Genomic DNA, 20264 nt, shown 5'->3' on the forward strand with positions numbered 1-20264 from the left:
TTGCCGCTGACACGCTCAGATTAATATTCTAAGTGTCTGACAACATTATGGAAAGAATTTCTAAGGAGGTCGATCTTTCTGTTAAAGAGTAAGATCCTTTTTTAAAACAAAAAAAAGTGTGTGTGTGTGTGTGTGTGTGTGTGTGTGTGTGTGTGTGTGTGTGGCTATGTGTGTACGTGTGTTCGGGTGTGTGTGTGTGTGTGTGTGTCTTTGTGTGTGTGCGTGTGCGCGCGCGTGTGTGTGTCTCTGAATGGCTGTGTGTGTGTGTCTGCATATATATATGTGTGTGTGTGTGTGTGTGTGTGTGTGTGTGTGTTTGCATGTGTGTGTGTGTGTGTGTGTGTGTGTGTGTCTGCGTATGTGTGTTAGTGTGTGTGTGTGTGTGACCGCATATGTGTGTGTTTGTGTGTGTGTGGGTGTGTGTGTGCATGTGTTTGTATGTGCGACTGTGTGTGTGTGTGTGTGTGTGTGTGTGTGTGTGTGTGTGTGTGTGTGTGTGTGTGTGTGTGCGTGTCTGTGTGAGTGTGTGTGTGTGTGTGTGTGTGTGTGAGTGTGTGTGTGTGTGTCTTTGTGTGTGTGCGTATGTGTGTGTGTGTGTGCGCGCGCGTGTGTGTGTGTGTCTCTGAATGGCTGTGTGTGTGTGTCTGCATATATATATGTGTGTGTGTGTGTGTGTGTGTGTGTGTGTGTGTGTGTGTGTGTGTGTGTGTTTGCATGTGTGTGTGTGTGTGTGTGTGTGTGTGTGTGTGTGTGTGTGTGTGTGTCTGCGTATGTGTGTTAGTGTGTGTGTGTGTGTGTGTGACCGCATATGTGTGTGTTTGTGTGTGTGGTTGGGTGTGTGTGTGCATGTGTTTGTATGTGCGACTGTGTGTGTGTGTGTGTGTGTGTGTGTGTCTGTGTGTGTGTCCGTGTGTGTGTGAGATGTTCTGTTATGTTCATATTGAACTGTCTGCAGTTCAGTCTGTCAAGGTTACTAATGTCATGGTTACCATGTTTGTGAACACAGTATGGAACGCTTTGATCTATGTATTGAGATTCCTTTGATCTTTAATCAGCTAATGATCGTAGCACCTGCTGTTAATTTGTCACCTGTGGCACGCTGCAGCTATTCAGAGACACTGAGAGTGAGCTCTCAAATAAAGGCTCAGACTGCAAAAACAATAAGGGGTATCAGTGAAATAACGTAATCGTGACGGATGGAGAAAGAAAGAAAGATTTGGGACTCTTGTCATTTGGAAGCTCACCGAGCCAAAAGTATAAGTCATATCGCATAACTGAGCACATTGGCTGTCACTAGACAAAAATACCTACGTTTTGATATATAAATTGTGCATGACAAGTAAATATTGTGGGTGTGAGAGCAATTTACAAAGAAGGGACAAAGATAATTTTTTAAGGGTCTGCACTCTAATGGATGACATCACCCACTGTAAGTCACACAATACACACCCATTTTAAACGCCAAAAAATCCTGAAATGAACACTAAACTTAAACAGCTTTTTCACAAAAACTGTAAAATATATCAAACTGAAAAGATATAGCCTAATACCTGAAGTTTTTGTGAATGGTTTAAAGTTTGAATCACGTCTGTAGGTGAAATAATGTAGGAGGAGATACATTTTGAAGCAGAAGAGGATTTGAAGGATTTGAAGCATGCTCTCATTGAGTTTAATGTTAAAATAAAATGTTTAAAAGCTTAATAATTACAAAAGTATAAATAGTAGAAAAAAACATTAGCTGAAAGAGCTGAACATTTTAAAAGTTGAATGGTTTTAATAGCTGAACGAATGCAGAAGTTACGGAGAGCCAAAAAACGTACTTTGATTGCATTTTTGGCATTTTACCAACAATCACACACACCATTTTTTATATGGTAGTATGGATACATTATTAAATAAATTAAAATGAAAGGGAAAAAAGAATTAACTACTCATACTGAAATTTTAAGAAAGTAGTACAGCGTGTTATGCTACCGACCTGTAGCCTCTCAATGATGTTTCTGTAGTCTTTAGACGAAGTCAGGCAGGAGTCTCGTCTGGTGGTGTTCTTGGCAGATAGTCTCCAGCTGAGGATGCTCTTCTGCACAACATTATTGGACTTGACAAACAAGTTGTTCACCTGACTGTCCAAGTCCACTGGGATGGCAATGGCTCTGCTTTTAGCTGGGTGGAGTTAAGAATGTAGATATTTCTTTTTATTGCTTTTATCACGTGTCACAATGCTCTTTTCGAAATGTATAACAGTGATTGGTTTTTGTTAGCCCAGTATCTTACCCACGTCTGATAGTACTTTAATGCAAGCCTCCACTGAGGCCTTCTGAACAGGGTTAAGCCAGTTACAGTGGTACACCCTGAAAACTCCCTGGAGCAGTTGCACAAATACTGGCTGACGAGTCTGTAAGACAGAGAAAGCAAATTATAAGAAAAAACACAACGAGAGCGAGAAGAAACTAAAACAAAGAACATACTGAATAGAATAGACAGAGGAGAAAAGAGAGAAAACTGTAAACAAGAATTTAATAACAAAGTGACTAATGTGTTCCCTGACTAGGCTGAACTCATAACCCAATTTGTGCTAGAGACGTTAATGTGAGGATACTATAGCACCTACGGTGGAAGGTTCTACAGCTTTGGGTCCGGTAGGCCACCTGTTTATGATCATATGCAGTCCCAACACACCACACCAAACCAGTGTTTAGCAGAGAGTACAACTGGTTTCTACCGCCATGATGAAAGAGTAATCTATCAGCTGGCCACAGCCCTAGAGTACAATAAATACCTCAGTTATCTTTCCAAGAATGGCAGCCTGTTGTGAGAGAAAGGAGGTTTGGACGTCATCATGTATAGGTAAACCTTAGCAAGCATAATTCTCAGAATGTGCGAAGGCTTACATAACAGTAAATCAAGCATTACCAGGGCCAACTTAGAACAAAACAATTCCGCATAACAGGAAAACAGGGTGTCAAGTGAGCAACTGTACGTAACACAACACCACGTTACAGTTCCGAGGGATTTGGGATTTGATCTATGAAGGGTAATGTCATGTTTTACTGGGAAAGTTGTGGGCGGAAGGACACCGAAACATCAAGGTCTAAGAAAAGGAGTAACCACGTTGAGTGACTGCATCATCTGAATCATATCCCAGTTAAACCTTTTGCAACACACCTACAGATCTGGGAAAAACAGAGTCTGTGTGCTGACTAAGCTTTGAGAATGTGAAAAACCACAGTGAATATATTTCTTAAAATTCAGTGCCTGTTGATAAACACCCAAGGGTTGGGAAACAATGTGTGGGAGAGTTACCATTACTTACATACAAACGGCGAGCCATCTATGCAGAGGGAAGAATCATATTTTATAGTATATATACATATATATTTATATAGGTATGCGAGCAGGGTTTCTTTCTATCAAACAACAAAATTCAAGCATATACAGTACATGATGTATGAACTTTAAATGGCAATTGCAACACTGCTTGTATGTATGTATTTCAAATGTTATACTCCACAATCTACATTACCTGCAGGCTTGTGCTCTGGTCAGAGAAAGGAGAGCTAAAGAAACATGTGACAATGCTCATGACTGTCTCCGTTACATAACGCTCCAGCATGGTATCTGCATGCTTCCTGTCACTGGTGTTGTTGCACACCTAGGCAAGGACAGAAAAGATATTAGCATGACGCACAGCCACTGGATCACACTTCCTGCACATGGGTGGGTAATGGGTAATATTATGTTTATAGCATGCTGTGTTGACATAATCAACCAAACCCACGACATAATATGAAGCAGAATAGCACTCTCCCACTATACTATACACTCACATTGTCTGACTGATAACAGTTGGTCTCACTTTGAGATGTCAAATACATTGTGGCTTACCCTACAGATGTCCACCAGGAAGTTCTCAAACAGCTTCCACATATGGTTGGAGGTATAAATTTCCTTCATCTCCACCTCTGTGTCGACATAGCAGTGGTTCAGGAAGTTGATGTAGGCAATCTTCACCTATTAGGGTCCCAAAAAAACTAAATTCAATAAGACATATTTGTGATGGGTGGACTGGTGATCCATGAACAGAAACTATCCCTCAAACATACAACATGTGTTAGTTCCTCAGGATTTTAAACAGGGGCAGAACCTACAAAATAGCAAGACACTTCAGTGAGCTAAAGTACACACACAAACACACACACACACACACACACACACACACACACACACACACACACACACACACACTACTATCAGTTTGTTTCAGTGCACAAAGATTCTGAATACTAAATAAGACACATTTTACCTATAAAATAAATAAAACTCGAGGCGCCCTGGTAGCGCATGTCATCCCCCTCTCTCTCCCACTTCCCGTCTTAAGCTGTTCTATCCAGTAAAGGCAATACAAGCCCCAAAAAAATCTTTAGAAAATCAATTAATAAAACTCATTATTCATACCTCAGGGATACAGTCTTCGTGGGTGACGACCCGTACAATATCATCCAGGGGGAGCAGGGAGTTACACTTGATCTCAGTGTAGACGTTCTTGCCCTCAGTGCAGACCGCCAGCAGTTCCACCAAGTGAATGTGGTACATTAGAGGGCTGTTTTCATCCATGCGGTCCCGCTCTGAACGCATCATCTGGACTAGGGTCTGGAAGGAGGCACGGTCGTTGTAGAAGACGAGTACGTCCTCGCCAGAGTTCACCAGCTAAGTGAGGGAGATTCACAGTACACATTACCAAGAGATTACAGTACATCTGTCAGATACCATTTCTGCCAGCATCACAAAACCTTAAAAAAACATATTCAATTAGTACTCTATCACCAACCTTTTTATTAATATTACTTTCTGCTTTATTTTGAATCACTATCTCCTCTTTAGTAGGTGTTACTAGCATTACAAATGTTCTATCTTCTGGTATTAAGATCATAGAACTGACCTCAGCCATGACAATGTCCTGACACTTCTTGATGAACTTATTCTCGGCCTTTACAATGGTCTGCAGGAACTTGAGATATTGGACATGTCGACCGTGAGTCTCAGTACAGTGGACAAAGTGCTGAACCACTCGTTCGTTGATCTCACTGCACAGCTGGAAGTTATTCATGAAGATGTGCTGCATGGTGACTGCCTCGAGAATCTGAGAGGGTCGGAAAAAGGGGACGAAAAGGACAGTCCGTAAAAATGAATAATGTGAAGTGTGAATTTCAGATTTGTTTTTCTAAAAGATAGTATTTCGGAAACTAAAAACTCGACCAACAAACCATCCCCCGTTTGAGTAAACCTGAGACTGCACTACTCACCCCTGGGTTGAGAAACAGGTTAATATGCTTGTGGAGAAGGGTCTGATTCGGCTGATTCCCTGCACAGAAATTCTGCAGGAACTCGTGAGCCAGTTTCATGATCTCCTCCATCTGGATATCCTCACCCTAATGCAGATAACACAACAAAGTATGGCTTCCTTTTTATTTAATTATTATTATATTATTATTAATGGGGAATTGCAATGGAAAGTGTAAAAACTATCAAACACTTCAAAGCTTCCTAATTATTATGCATGTGATACAATATTCAGCTGCAGTGTTGCACCTTCTCATAGGGGATCTGTAGGAGCTCCAGCACTACGCTGTGAGCTCCCATGTTCCTCAGGAGCCTCTGCTGCTGTTTCTTACTCTTCTTCCCTGAACTCCCCTCCTTGACACACAGCTTACTGAGACGCAGCAGAATCTAAACACACACAGCAGGAGGATTGTAATTGCAGGCAAACCCATCACAAACATGATTTTTTTTTTAAAATGTACAAATTAGCATACCTCTTTTACAACCCTGTAGTTGTAACTGCTGGTGCTTTCTGACTTCTTCTTGTCTGAACCAGGTGAGTCTCCCTGTTAAACAAGCAATAAAGAGATGAAGTCCTTTAAGTTATATAGCCTTCCTCTAATATAATCTATATTGGGGCACATTAGGCTTTTAATGATCTCTCTGTCTTCGTCGGTTCAACAAATGTTCTCGTACACTGTACCTTATTTTTGTTTTCAGACTCTGAAGGTCCATCTCCATCCATCCCATCTTCTCCTTGCCTCTTATAAACCCACAGTTCAGACTTCTCTACAATAGAACGCAGCTGGTCCAGATCGGACTTGATCTGCTTGTAGTTATCTACATCTTGACTGGTCACCAGCAGCTGGACCTGCATTAAGGTGAAGAGTGTCAACAAGATTTGCATCAACTTAAACTTAATTTCAGAAATCCTTACATTTCCCAATTATCAGTTTTGCACTTAATAAGGCCTACTTGTTTGAAGGCCATGAGGACCTCCTGCCTCTGGCTGAAGTGTCTGAAGAGCAGGTGAAGTGCTCCAGACACGAGAGGAGGGTAATCATGCATGGTCAGGTGCAGCAGGACCCTTAGGAATGTACGACCACCGTGGTCATCCAGGTCCAGTGGAGTGTTCTCCTCACTAAAGAGTCATAGGAACGGAAATTACACAAAGTTTATCTTGTTTTATCTTATCTCAAAATAACTCAGGAAAGACTAGCAAGCTATGGATTACCTTCCTCCAAAAATCCCCTCTGCCTGCTCTTCAATGTTCTCAAAGTCAAGATTTCCTAGGAGTTATTAAAAAAATAATAAAAAAATCAAAATTTCAAAGAAATTAATTTCAACATTTATAGGAGACAAAACATTAAATTACGATAAAATTGATATAGCAGGAAAAGCAAAGGTGAAACAAATGTCATTAATGACTGCTCTGTTCTATTAAGTGAACCATGACAGTGAGCCAGCATGCTCAATGTAATCCAAAGCAAAATTCCTCGTATGTGTCCTCATACCTGGCAAATAAAGCTGATTCTGATTCTGATTCAATACTAAGACCCTAGAACAGGCTCACCTCAATGCAATGCACTCATTATTTATGGTACTAATCACACCTGTGCTTTTACCGCTACGAAAAGCCACAGTGTCTGCTGTAAAAAAGAAAAGAAAAAAAAGCCTATTAAATCAAGTGGCATCTTACCTGTGACATTATTAGATCCGTTCTGACTGGCAGTGTTGTCTGCTTGTGGGTTATTCTCATCAAACTCCCGTTTGAAAATACAAAGCAGGCAGGAGATCCTGTAGTCTAGCCGTTCATTCAAAATGAACTGAAGGAAAAGACAAAAAAGTTACAACAAAGAGAAGAAACAAGAACCATGAGGAACCAGAACCAGTTTCCTGATGTCCCACCTGTAGTATCTCAATGACTTTGAGCTTTGTGTCCATGACCATGATGTCTTCTCTCTCTGGTTCAATCTGTGTTTTAACCACATCTCCCTCAGGCTGATGATGAGTTGGTGTGGTGGGCAATAAGCCGCCTCCTCGCAGCACTACCTGGGTCATCAACTCCCCGACTCCATGAATGGACTTCATCACATTACTGCCAGCTACAGTATATGCAGAAACAGATAATAACACTCAAATCCACATAAATTACGAATATTTGTGTGGATTGATCTTACTTGTTTTTAGTTTGGATATAAAAAGTCAGAGTGAATTAACAACAAACAAATGAAAATGTATTTGAAGAGAATAATACTTGTAGTATGGTTAAAAGGTCACTTTTAAAATGTATTAAAAAAAATGTATTCACTAACCCACTTTAAACCCCTAGGGCCCTACCTTGCAACCAGCGCAGCACAGCGCAAAGCTAAGTGTCTTTGCTAGTTTAAGACCGACGCAGTTGTCAATTTACCGTCCAGCGCCTGCGTTGTTTAAATAGCAAATGCACCTGCGCCTATCTTTGGGCCCATGGGCGCGCTGGTCTTACAGGGATGTGTGTTCAGGTGAATTCTTGGCGTATTGCTATCTTGAGGCAGTGGGACGTGATCGCACCAGTGACCAACAAAAACCTGGTCTAAAGTCAATAGCGCAGCATTTCATTGTTATTTTAACAGCGAATTAGTAAAATGCGCCTAAGCTCGTGCACAGCGCGCGCACACTATGCTTGTTACACACACACACACACACACACACACACACAAACATGCAAAAGATTACAAATAAAAATATTACGGTGCAAATCCGCCATCATAACAGCAATGCGCCAAGGTACAAACACGCCTGGCTTTTAAAGGGAATGGGAGATGATCTCTGATTGGTTTATTGCATGTTACGTCCAAAACACACCTATGAATTAATGAAGACACTAAGTACAACCCTTTTGAACCATGCGCCTGGCGCATAGACCATTTTGTCTGCCGTCAAACTAGCAAAAGTGGATTTGGACACGCCCTAAACGCACCTGCGCCATGCGCTTAGATCGTTAAAATTAGAGATGTTCCGATACTGCCTAAAACGCTGGCATTGGTATCGGGAAGTACTGGAGTTTATGCACCGATCCGATACCACGTAATAAAGCCCAAAGAAAATCTACGTTAAAGTAGTTCATTTATGTTCTTTTTCCATTATAACTGACTGTCAAACTGGATAATAAAAGAAAGTTCTGTGGCATTCATTGTTTGTGTTTGTTCATGTTTCACAAAGAGTTTAACCTGAGCCAGACCGACAACAAAGAAACAAAAAAATTATATCACATCCATACAGGAATAGTAGTATACAGTTGTTAGAACATAATAAAATATATGACACACTGGTATTGGATCAGTACTCGGTATCGGCCGATACGCAAGTTCAGGTATCAGAATCGGTATCGGGAAGCAAAAAATGGTATCGGGCCATCTCTAGTTAAAATAGGGCCCATAGTGCCACATATCAATGGCACATCATTTTCTTTAATACGCATTTATGAAGATTTAGTTGTGATCTATCTTTAAATTACTTGCAGGAATTGTTTCAGTACATACAAAATGAGCCCTTGACCAGTACTTAAATGAATTAATCAGTCCTTGAATTCTTTGACACTAAGGGAAAGAAACTGAAAATTACTAATGGCAATCTTGACTTTCTTTGTATGTTGATACAACATCCAAGGTAGTAAAGAAAAACATTCTTCAACAATGTACAGTAAAGCGAGTTAAGCATAAAAGGAGCTGGATTTTTACCTTTGCTTTCCTCTCCCTTCTCAATCTTGTCGATGGGGTAAATGGTGCTGACATGGACACAGTCTAAAATGTTCAGTAAGATCTTTGTCAGTCGAAGCAGGTCGCTAAAGTTGTAGAAACCAAAGTATATGAGGTTCCTAGCCAGGTTCACTACCTATGGACAAGAAAATTCAGACCCATGATTTATAATTTAATGAAACCAATGTGACTTCTCATCTGCTCACACCACCAAACAAAGAGGCAGTACCTCAAAGGTAAGCTTGTTTTTCTCCTTGTCAGTGAAGGGGATGTTCTGTGACACCACCTCTCTCAGGTAGTTCTCCACAAAATCCATTGTGAGGCAGAAGCGCTCTTTGATCTCATCTCTGGTGGTTCCATCATTGTCATAGCTGGGTAATTCAAGGAGAAATACATCTAAGAGATGCTGGGACATCTTTGGAATTGTAGTACAAGTCAATTTAAAGTATTCCTGGGATATACTCACTCATCAATAGCAATCTTCGAGGGAATCTCAGACCAAAGACGGGCATATTTGACAGGTGTGACCTGCTCCTGAGGGTCACGGTCCACATGCATGTGCAGCATCAGGCGGCAGAAAGACGCCCGCAAGTCAAAGGGCAGGTCCTCATCAGACATACAGCGCAGGATCAAATCCACATCCAGCTGACCAGAAATCTTGTTGATAGCCAGGTACTGGCGGTCCAGACACATCCGGGCAAAGAGGTTGAGCTGGCACCTGTAAGGAAATATTATGTGAGTTTGGAATTATTACAGTAGCTTTGTGTCATTTAAAAAAAAAAAAAATAAATAAATCAGAATTGAGTAACTGTCATATTCAAAATCCTTGAATATTATGTTGTGCCTGTGTGGTGGTGTTGTTTTTCTGGGAAGAAAATGTCAGTTAAATATTTAAAAGGAAAGGCAGAAGATCTTGGTTTGAAAACAATATTTTAAAATTGACACTTCAAACTTAAAATTCTCTTCTTCTGTTTTGGATTCTACTGCACTACTGAATATTACCTTACTTTGACAAATACTCCCTTCAGATTCATGTTTGAATGAATCTAACAGGATTTTACAACAGTGTATATGTTTTATATGTGTATAATCAAATAAATTTCACCTGTAGTAGCTGACCACCTCCTGGTCATCCTTCTGACCCTCCTTTGCATCCTGAGCCAACTCCCGGACACTCTTACTCCGGATCTCCTTACAATTGTCTTTCCAGAACAGCCAGACCTCCTCTTCATCCTCTGCCTCCACTGGACTATCTTCAATTGTCGTTGTCTCAATCTCAAACCTCGACAGGACCAATCTGGTGAACAGCATAAATGTTATTTCTAAAAGCTCATTTCAGTTTAGCAAAAATTCTAATAATGAAGAAAAATGAGAAGCTAACTTGGTTTCGATGAGAATGTCAGCATTGGTAGAGTCCAGTACTGCGTTGCAGATGAGCTCCTGTGTCACAGGGATGGACTTTTGCATTGAAACGCAGAGATCTGAGAGGTAGTCCAGAAACCTGGGTGCATATTACAATAAATTACATTTTTCACTTATTCTTCCTAGGTATTGGGGAAGGTTAAGAGATATGCATGGTCAATTCAGATTATATTACAGCCTTATGTCAGGACCTAGGGTAAATACTAATGCCTTTTTTTTTGCTCTCAGCACAATAACAGTTCAAACTGTGAGGCCGTCCTTTGTCCAAACTTCTGAATCAGCCTGATTCACATATCATTAACAGCACTTGACAGGACTCAACACAAGCACACACTGTCAGCAAATGACTTGCGGTGCCAAGGTCATGCACAAGCAGTTCCACTCATACTCCTCTGCATACATTTAAATACATTTACATAGATTTACATTCCTCAGGAACTGCCACTTTTTCTATGCCAGTTTAGGATACCAGCCAGGGCCTGCCCCTTCCTGTGAGCCTCACCTCGGCTCCCGGTTCTTCCTCACTAGAGTCACAAATGTGTCTATCTCGGCAGCAGTGATATGTTTCTCCAGCAGCTTCCGGTTGTTATGGAGCAGAGCTGTTATTGTGTCTTCTGCCAGCACATCATATCCTATCTGCTTCTGCATGAAGCGGAATTGTTTGGCTATGTATTCCTGTAAAGACGAGGACAGAGGGGATGATTACTGCAAAGAAAAGGCCAAAGTATTAGGGGTCAGAGTGAAGTTGTTGGGTCCACCTACCTGGTTCTTCCTGTAATCCTGCTGGGAATGGCGTAACACTCTGTAGCAAAGCCTGCAAATATGTCTAAATGGAGCGTGGCGCTGGTCTCCAAGCTCTTCCAGTCGCAGCATGGGACCATCACCACTGTCTGTGAAGGGGGCTTGGAGGAGTTTGAAAATCTGAAAAGGAAATGGAGAATTGTAACACCTGAAAATGTAGTTGATCATAAACTTTAAATCAGTGCAGTAAAAGACAAACCTGCTTCAGGATATTTTGCTCTCTCATGAGTTTCTGTCTTTCTCTGTTGGGTTTGTTAACCATGATCTCCAAAACATCCTGCCCACTGTTGGGGATGTCCACCACAAAGAAAACTAGATCCTCCAGCAGCTTGGTGACAAACCTGAAGAGTGTACACATGCAAGTGTACAAGTCAAACACAAAACCCTAAAACATTACAGACCTTTTTATAAAAACTGAATTTGTTTTAGAACTATAGCAGCTACTTTAGTGATATCTGGCAATCTTTTGATCAGAGATTTCCAAATGTATACTACATAGTAACACTATATTTTCCCCACTTACCTTCTTTCATTTTGTGTAATGGTGCCCTTTTCAAGCTTGCCAGCGATGGATGCCAGCACTTTACTCGCGTCATTGGCAAAGTCTAAATCACGCACTTCTGCTGGTGGCACTGGTACAATGGCAAAAGCTTCCTTGTCCTCTTTTACTGCTGATGTTCCAATCTGGAAAAAATAATTGTTTTTAGTGTATCGGTTTACAAAACCTCAGCCGTGCAGTACGTGTTGACCTAGGCGTCAGCTACTCACCCTCAACATAACAGGTTTCTCCTCCTCTTTGTCAATGGGGTTGTTGGTGCTGTGAACCCACGTGTTGGTGCACAAGTGTCTTAGCCTCACATAGGAGCTCCTAAAAGTGAAAGAGGAAATTTTCTGAGATTATAAAAAAAACGAAGGGCAAAAGAACACGGTGTCATACTGCTTGGAAAATCTGACTGAAGTTACATGTTTGATCCCTGAAAGAACCTGATTGGCCATTAACAGCTACTAGTCCTATCAAAGTGTACTTTTGTTTAAAGGTGCTCTAAACGATGTGACGCGTTGTGGGTTAGGCTACAACATTTTTTGTTACATACAGCAAACATCTCCTCACTATCCGCTAGCTGCCTGTCCACTGAACACACTGTAAAAAAACGCTGTCTCTGTAGACAGCCCAGGCTCCAAAAAAGGCAACAAAAACAAATTGGCCAACCTGCACCACCAAACATAACAAACTGTGTTCCAGCCAATAACTGACAAGAAGGATTTGGGGGTGGGGGCTGGGGGGTTAGTGCCATGGATGTATTAGTGCGCGGAAAGGAGGGGGAGGAGACGGGATGAGGAGGAAGGAGGGGCGAGCTTGTTTGACAATACTTCGTACGTCAACAAGAAGTAACGTCACCCAACATCACTTAGAGCACCTTTAACTTTTGACTACTGGATATGCCTTGACTAGGATGGCCAATAATCTATAGTGTCCTTTAATGAGTCACTGATTTCTTAGATGTTCTTATTGGAGCATTGTTTTAGCACCATTTACACCTGTGTTTGTGTGGGACTAATCAGAAGACAAATGTTAGGAGGTTTGACAGGCTCATTAAGCAGGGTTGCTCCATTGTAGGGTTGATATTGGATTTTCTTAAGGGCACGCTGCATAAGATACAAAATACATTTACAGAGCACATTCATGCTCCAGATGAACCCTTTTCATTTTAGACAGACCATGAGCTTTCCTCTAGAGCCACTCTAATGCCAAAATATAAACCAAGCACACAAGATATCTTACAATCTAACAGGCAATTAAACATTTTGATTGTTTTGATCCAATGGGCTTTTCTCCAGCACCATAGTTGGAACAAATAAATGTGTACAGTATAAAAGTAGAGAGGAAGAAAACTTGAACTACTACTAGAAGAAATACTTGTAGTAGTGTGTGTTTTGAGGAGACTGATGAGGATATACGTTGATTGGAACGGTCGATTACAGCCGGGGACATGTGTTGCGTGCCATTTCCCTCACCATCTTGTGTCTACTGTGACCTATCTAATAAAGCCAAAATGCCCCCAAAACCTGTCAACTATGCTGCTTTCTTAAAGTGCCCATATTATGAAAAAATCACTTTTTTCTGGGATTTAGGGTGTTCTTTTGTGTCTCTGGTGCTTCCACACACATACAAACTTTGAAAAAAATCCATCCATGCTGTTTAGAGTGAGATACAGTTTCTGAATGTGTCCTGACTTCAGTCTCTGGGTGAGCTGTTCAAAATCGGCACGGCTTGTGACGTCACAAGCCGAAACGAGCAGGCTAACCGCAACCATTAGCTCGTTAGCATGCTAATGCTAACGCTAGCATGCTACCTCGTTCTCAATAGCAAAGCACTGCTACAACACACACAAGTTCACCATAATCTACAAAAGAACTACTTACATGTGCGCCCTCATTTAGAAGTCTCCCAGCTAATCCTGCCTTGTAACTGACCAAAGTTGTAGAAACAGCCTTTCTTTTACTGTCTATGGAGCTAGCTAGCTGACATGATCTACATCTGAGCTACTGAGCATGTGCAGTGCAATCAAAGATAGTACAGAAGAAGAAGAAGAAAAGAGGTCTCACTCTGTAGCTAAAACAGAGACCAGGTGAAAAGAGGATCTGCAGCAGTGAGATAGAGCACTGCAGTACAACACAAATATGGTGTTTTTTGAAAATTAAACCATGTAAACCTATTCTGGTACAACCTTAAAATACAATTATGAACCTGAAAATGAGCATAATATGGCTGCTTTAAAATCTCCATTAAGACAATAGTATTATTTAGATTTCAGGTCCATTGAACCAGCTGCTGGTTTTCAAACATTAATGTAACACCGATGTCTGTGTATCTGTACTGTGTGTGTGTGTGTGTGTGTGTGTGTGTGTGTCTCAAAGGTCAGCAGCTACAAGTATTGATCGGATTGATTGTATAGAGTACCGCAAAGACATGCAGTAATAGTTGGTCGAAACGTAATGTCCATTTGTCTTCACCTAGTGGTTTAAACAGCCGATTTTGCCATTTGCTGTATTTTCTACACCAATACAGTAACTAGAACACGATATATCCTATTTACATTCATGAAGGAGACACAATATTTTTAACACAGTCCAAAACTCCACCACCATTTTCTAGGGTCTCATAAATGATAACAGTATGATCACAAATCAACACCTCTCTGAAACAGTGCCAATAAAAACAGAAGATTATGATCTCAAAGATAGGATTTATTTCACATTGCATTAGATATGTGCACCTAATAACGTGTTAAGGTGGTACAGTGTATGTTTGTATATCAGTTTCTATCCTTGCTACTCAGAACACAGGAGCATGGTATGTAAACAAACTTCCATAGTAGGCAAGAGACTGCTTACAATGGCTTCCTCAGCACAGTGTGTGGCATTACGGATTAGCCAGCAGTGACACTTACAGTATCATCTCAACTCCATTAAGCACTTAACCTTCACACATTGTAAAGTCTGAGCCAACTACGTCTTTCATACCCGCTGCACGTGTGTAAGAGTAGGTGTATGTATGTGTGTGTGTGTGTGTGTGTGTGTGTGTGTGTGTGTGTAACTTGTTAGGCATTCAGGAAACACGGCAGCAATAGCCATATTCTTGGCAGGCATTATGTAAACGCCTACTGAAGCTAACAGGCTTACCTTTATGCACCGGTTCTGCGAGAGATTAATTAGTCCCCTGGCTAAAGTTTGAGGGACAGGGTTATTTCAGGTAGGAGAGGGAGGAGCTAAAAGTAGTAGCGTGCAGCATGCAGGCACGCATGTGCCTATGGGACACAATGAAGGCTTTGACACGAGGTGGAGAGCCTCTGTTTTTATCTGATGTGTGGTGACACAGACAAGAGTACCATTGTAATTTTAGAACTATACATTCCCTCAAACACAATACTGTCAACTAGAATAAAGGAACAAAACAGAGTCATATTACAAATGTACAGTCAGTCACCCTATAAATACAGGTACACAGGTCAGCCGACACATCATGACAAAGAACCTGCTTTTATCCACAAGTACATGAAATATCACATCATTTTCATACTAAATACAACTGTGAGTTTTACCATTGGCAAATATTTTGCTACGTCAAATATATAATTTAGTATGACACTATTTTGAACTAACCTGAGAGTAAAGAGCAGATTTCTGATTAAACATTTTGCCAGATATTGTGTTTGTGGTTTTAGCTCAGACATGTAACAAGGATCTTAAATAGGATTTTGAAATGTAGTTTTTTCCCCTCTTGTACCCACTATCCAACTTTTTTTTTTGTCGTTTTCTGTACATTGACATTCACGCACACTGAGACACACACACACACACACACACACACACACACACACACACACACACACACACACAAAATCTGCCCAATGAAACCCCACAGAAGAATCTCTTATTTGAATGTCAAGTCAATAAGTGACCAAAACAAACAGCTGGTAACCCAGGCATTGCAGACCATACGTAACAAAGTGTCCTTGTCTGTAGTTGCAAAACCAAACAAACTCATCACCTCAGAAACTGCCTTTCTAATAATGCTCGAAATTCCCCTTCAACTCTACAGTCAACTCTTTACTGATGCCACTTTGATTTTGCTGTAGTCTTGACATCACATGTGGTACACAAACAAACCAACATGTTTTCCCCTCTGTAGTAGTAGTAGAGGTATAGGAGAGAAGATTATCATGTTTGTATCCTTAGATGTCATGCTCTTCCTCTGCATTATCTGAATGTTATGCCAATTTTAAATTAATCTATGCCCTCCAGAAGAAATACTGTATGTTTGCTGTGTGGATATACTGTATATTGTACCTGGGCACCATGGAGTCTCCGCCTCTTAGAGTGGTAGGGTCCAGCTCAAAGATGGAGGAGATGTCCATGCCGTCCGGAACTGGCACCAACGTATACATGATCTTCTCCTGTGGAGCTCGCAGACGACCTCGTAAAGCTTCATTATCTGCATCCAGCTAGAGAAAGAAAACATGCAGTGAGAGAGAGCAAAGCACTGGCTACAAACCTCAGTGTGAAGTTCACAACATATATAAAGTCACGCTATCAATCCTCAACCATGATGAGGCCAAGGTGTATGCATTTTTTTCACCTTAACCTATTTGTCACCTCTGAAGCTGATTTCAAACATTAGCTCTCACTCTTGACTGAAGTAGTGCAAACCAGTGAAATATACTTCAGCCATCACTACAGACTGTTGGGCCCCTGTTGGCACATAGTTGAGAACTACAGGTACACACAACATCTCTGTTAGTGTCAGAATGGTTTGTACAACTCTGCCGCCTAGTTGTGGTTTTCACTGAGACATGTATCAGCTGAGATGATGCCATGGTGACACCCTGTGGTGATCTACTGCTACTAAAACAAAGGCACGCACAACCTAGATGCAAGTTGACAAATTTGATAAGAAGAAAAGAGTTGTTGATAATTGAGGGCGCCGAGAGAGAAATTGGACAACAAAGCAGCAAAGACGGTATGTGCAGACATGACAATGATTTTTGTGCTAGGTTGCTGCAGCCAAATAAAGATTATATGACAGTACCTGGAAATTAAAGGGTGTAAAGTCCACCACCTAGAGTAGAGAGCAAAGATCCAGCACATAATTGAACAGATTAGATCAAATAGAGGTAGGGCAACCAGCGTGACGTTGCTAAGCACTAAGAGGAGAAGAGATCATGTCTTACCGAGGACCGCTGCTCAGCACTCTCCTCCTCAAAGTCTGGATTCACCTGGGAAAAACACTCCCATGTCAAATATCTATTTTAAAATTGTGGTCTCTGCACCGGGGCATCCAATTAACCTGTATGTCTACACAGTCACCACATGGCTCTCTAGACCAACCATGTCAGATTACTCATAGCACTGCTGACTAAAGGCCTGTCCACACCAAGACCGATAACTACTGTATAACCATAACTATAACGATGTGAGCATCCACACTGCTGAACGATAACGTTCTGCAAAACAGCGATGTTAAACACGCACTGCACGCTGCAGCTCATAATAATTCATCATACACTGATACAGCAGACGTTGCAACGTAAGATTACAGGAATATCTGTAGTTATATCGTACATATTCGTGAATTTGGGTGCCGGTGGTCCCTGGGACGCCGACACCGCTGCCTTCTCCAGGAAACAGCGGGCGCACAGAGCTCCATAGTGCCGAGGATGAGAGGAGGGCGGGTGGTGTCAAGTCTGTGCAGAGCACCGGGACAATAACACCGACAGTATGATAATAACATCTAAAAACACAAGATTCACTCTTAGTGGTTTCTGTGACATGAGAAATACTTTAAAAGTACTGATGTTAAAAATACACAGATCTAAGATCGTAGCCCCGCCGAGGGGCACGTCACCGACCACCGGTGTGAAACAAATCTCTCCGCCACGTCATGTTGTAAACTCAGATGGATTCCGATTGTCTGTCAGTGTTTCTATCCTTCATCAAATCGCTCTGAAAGTGATCCCAACGATATCGTTCTCCACTGTCGTTGTCGTTATAGTTGTGGTGTGGATTCCCGCCATCCACTGGAGTTAGAACGATTTTTAAAACTACAGATTTATAGTTATCGTTATAGTTATGGTTCTTGGTCGTTATGCTATTATGTCAGATACACACTCTATGAAAGGCAATTAAAAGTATGCATAGGTACAGCATTTCAACAGTGTGAGATAAAAAGGTAAAGAAGTTGACACACACCTCACCCATCTCAGCAGCCAAATACCACCCTGTGGCCAAGTGTTTAAACCTGAACAGGCTGTTCCAGTAGCCTGCACCTCCCCTACATGGGTCATGGTGGACCACCTGGCAATGGCAAATGACATGGTAAAGAAGGCATAAATAAGCCTTATGTCAAACTGATACAAGGCTGCACAATTTGGGTTATCTTAGTATTGATTATTACTATTGCACTAAAGCAACATAAAGAACTGTGTGCTATATCTCTACCATGGTGGTAGGTTTTTTATTTATTTTTTAAAAACAAGACATTTAGTCATCTAGTTGATAAAAGGACAATGACAGAAATACACCAAAGCTTTTATCTGGAGAACGTGTTACACTAACCTCTACTTCCCACAGCGCTTTGCTGCTGGTGGCAGAAGTGGCAGACTGCCGGCCGGTTGTTCTAAGAAAAACATACTGCTTCTTTCTGTGGTCGTCACAAGTGAGGAACTTCTCCTGCTCAGCATGGAACAACCGGACTACATCACCCTGCCATTACATACACACACACAAACAAACACACGCACACAAAGACACATACATGCACAGTGTGTAACGGATAAAAAGAACAATTTTTCACACATATTTTATGTTGTTTCTATTATCTTGCAGATTTTGATTCAATGTATCTTAAATACTGTGTTTTAAATGTTTAAACATGTTCTAATGTCTGCTTTGTAGCCAGTTAATGAAGGTGTGTTTCACAAAGCTATTTTTTGAAAATACTATAAGCTGATGTCATACAAAAACTTGAGGGTACCTACCCCTTTGAGTATTGTTTCCTTGTTGTCACTCCATTTCATGAACAGAACAACTTTCCAACTCGTGTTGCAATTTACAGAATTGACCTGACAGGCAGAGGGGAGAAGTGTGTGAACAAACCAGAAAAATGTACATCTTATTATACAGTATAATGCAGGCTTTTCATATTCCACTTTGATGAAGCAAATGTGCAATCTATCTTGTTACTTATTTACTGTACACCACTGTATGGCAAGCGTTCATGTACAGTACCTCATTGCATCCTGGGTTGTCAACTAGCTGGTGGCTGCTAGCATGTAGAGGCTGACCCGCATTTACAGGGTTAAGGACCACTTTATCTCCAATCACCACCTTCAGAAGCAATAGAAATACACAGAACATACTGTACTGCATTCAAATGAGTTTTTAGTTTAGCTACATTCAATAAAATCCAAAGGAATCCGTTACTGGTACTCAATAACTAGACGTGATACCATAACGCAATATGGACTAGAATGTATGTGTCCTTTTCAATCAACATGTTTAATTACAGAATTCAGTGAAGGGCAATAGAAATTCTTGAAACAAGATGAAACACTACTGCTCTGAGGGCCTCTGTGTGGGATTGAGCACTCCATTTATATCCAAACCAAAAGTATGTCAGGTCCCAAGATATTAGCCATCATTCTTCAATTCCCTTTTTCCACAAGGTTAACATAACATGCAGCTATTACATTGATTCATACTTAGTCTTGCTTTGCCAGACCTTCCTCCACAGCGGTGCGGAGGAGGGTCTGGCTAGTCCACACAGCATTCTGAGATGGGAGAAAAACGTGCTCTGGTTTATTGGCATTTCTTTAAACAAATCACAATCGTCATGGGCGGTGCTAAGCACTGGGAAAAGCCTCTGCAAAATAGCCTTGGGAAGGTACTTGTTTTGATGGAACATGTGTACGTTCAAAAATTGTTTTAGTTGTGCAACAGAAAACTCAGATTGGACAGATAGTCTAGCTAGCTGTCTGGATTTACCCTGCAGAGATCTGAGGAGCAGTTAACCATAGTCCTCACAAATCCACCGGAGTTTAAAATTCCAACACAAACAGAACGGAAGGTAACGGACATCCGGCTGAAAAGAGTGAAATCTGGCAGAATTTCCGACGGCAACGGAGCAATCTCGGAAGTGGAACGTCGTGGATATAGACTAATTCATACTAGCCTCCAGATAAGCACTAGGGGGAGATGTGCACCATATTGTGTGTGAAAGGACCTGATCAGATAGAGAATCTGGTGTAGCCCTGCCCCTAAAGATCACTCACTAACTACAAACTAATTTGTCAGCAGCAAGCATCAATAAAAAAGTTTTGGTCGAATCATCAGTAACTTACAGTATTTGCTCACACCAGAGTGCACACACTTTAAGATTACCTCTTTAAAGCGATCCAGTTGAGTGCTGGCAACCAACTGAAA

General features: G+C 41.2%; 1 protein-coding gene across 23 annotated transcripts in view; it reads right to left on the reverse strand.

Annotated features, from left to right (window-relative positions):
- Positions 1-20264, reverse strand: part of itpr1b (inositol 1,4,5-trisphosphate receptor, type 1b) — a 103958-nt gene that overhangs the window by 65721 nt on the left and 17973 nt on the right. For 8 of the 23 annotated variants that reach the window (XM_031279836.2, XM_031279806.2, XM_036002471.1 and 5 more), the window contains exons 7-39: positions 19071-19169; positions 18821-18904; positions 18399-18545; positions 18033-18137; positions 17015-17059; positions 16873-16902; positions 16134-16288; positions 12051-12150; positions 11806-11966; positions 11482-11623; positions 11244-11402; positions 10984-11156; positions 10441-10560; positions 10165-10356; positions 9526-9777; positions 9289-9430; positions 9042-9195; positions 7228-7424; positions 7019-7145; positions 6554-6608; positions 6295-6460; positions 6023-6190; positions 5814-5885; positions 5590-5727; positions 5304-5429; positions 4940-5140; positions 4456-4707; positions 3886-4011; positions 3524-3652; positions 3314-3331; positions 2780-2806; positions 2275-2395; positions 1979-2163 (exon numbers count right to left, since the gene is read on the reverse strand). In XM_031279836.2, coding sequence (XP_031135696.1) covers positions 1979-2163; positions 2275-2395; positions 2780-2806; positions 3314-3331; positions 3524-3652; positions 3886-4011; positions 4456-4707; positions 4940-5140; positions 5304-5429; positions 5590-5727; positions 5814-5885; positions 6023-6190; positions 6295-6460; positions 6554-6608; positions 7019-7145; positions 7228-7424; positions 9042-9195; positions 9289-9430; positions 9526-9777; positions 10165-10356; positions 10441-10560; positions 10984-11156; positions 11244-11402; positions 11482-11623; positions 11806-11966; positions 12051-12150; positions 16134-16288; positions 16873-16902; positions 17015-17059; positions 18033-18137; positions 18399-18545; positions 18821-18904; positions 19071-19169 — 4368 coding nt within the window. The remainder of the gene's footprint in view (positions 1-1978; positions 2164-2274; positions 2396-2779; positions 2807-3313; positions 3332-3523; positions 3653-3885; positions 4012-4455; positions 4708-4939; positions 5141-5303; positions 5430-5589; positions 5728-5813; positions 5886-6022; positions 6191-6294; positions 6461-6553; positions 6609-7018; positions 7146-7227; positions 7425-9041; positions 9196-9288; positions 9431-9525; positions 9778-10164; positions 10357-10440; positions 10561-10983; positions 11157-11243; positions 11403-11481; positions 11624-11805; positions 11967-12050; positions 12151-16133; positions 16289-16872; positions 16903-17014; positions 17060-18032; positions 18138-18398; positions 18546-18820; positions 18905-19070; positions 19170-20264) is intronic. The other 15 variants (XM_031279872.2, XM_031279851.2, XM_031279885.2 and 12 more) reach the window with 6 other exon arrangements.

Source organism: Sander lucioperca, chromosome 6, assembly GCF_008315115.2.
Source record: "Sander lucioperca isolate FBNREF2018 chromosome 6, SLUC_FBN_1.2, whole genome shotgun sequence".
Lineage (NCBI taxonomy): Eukaryota > Metazoa > Chordata > Actinopteri > Perciformes > Percidae > Sander > Sander lucioperca.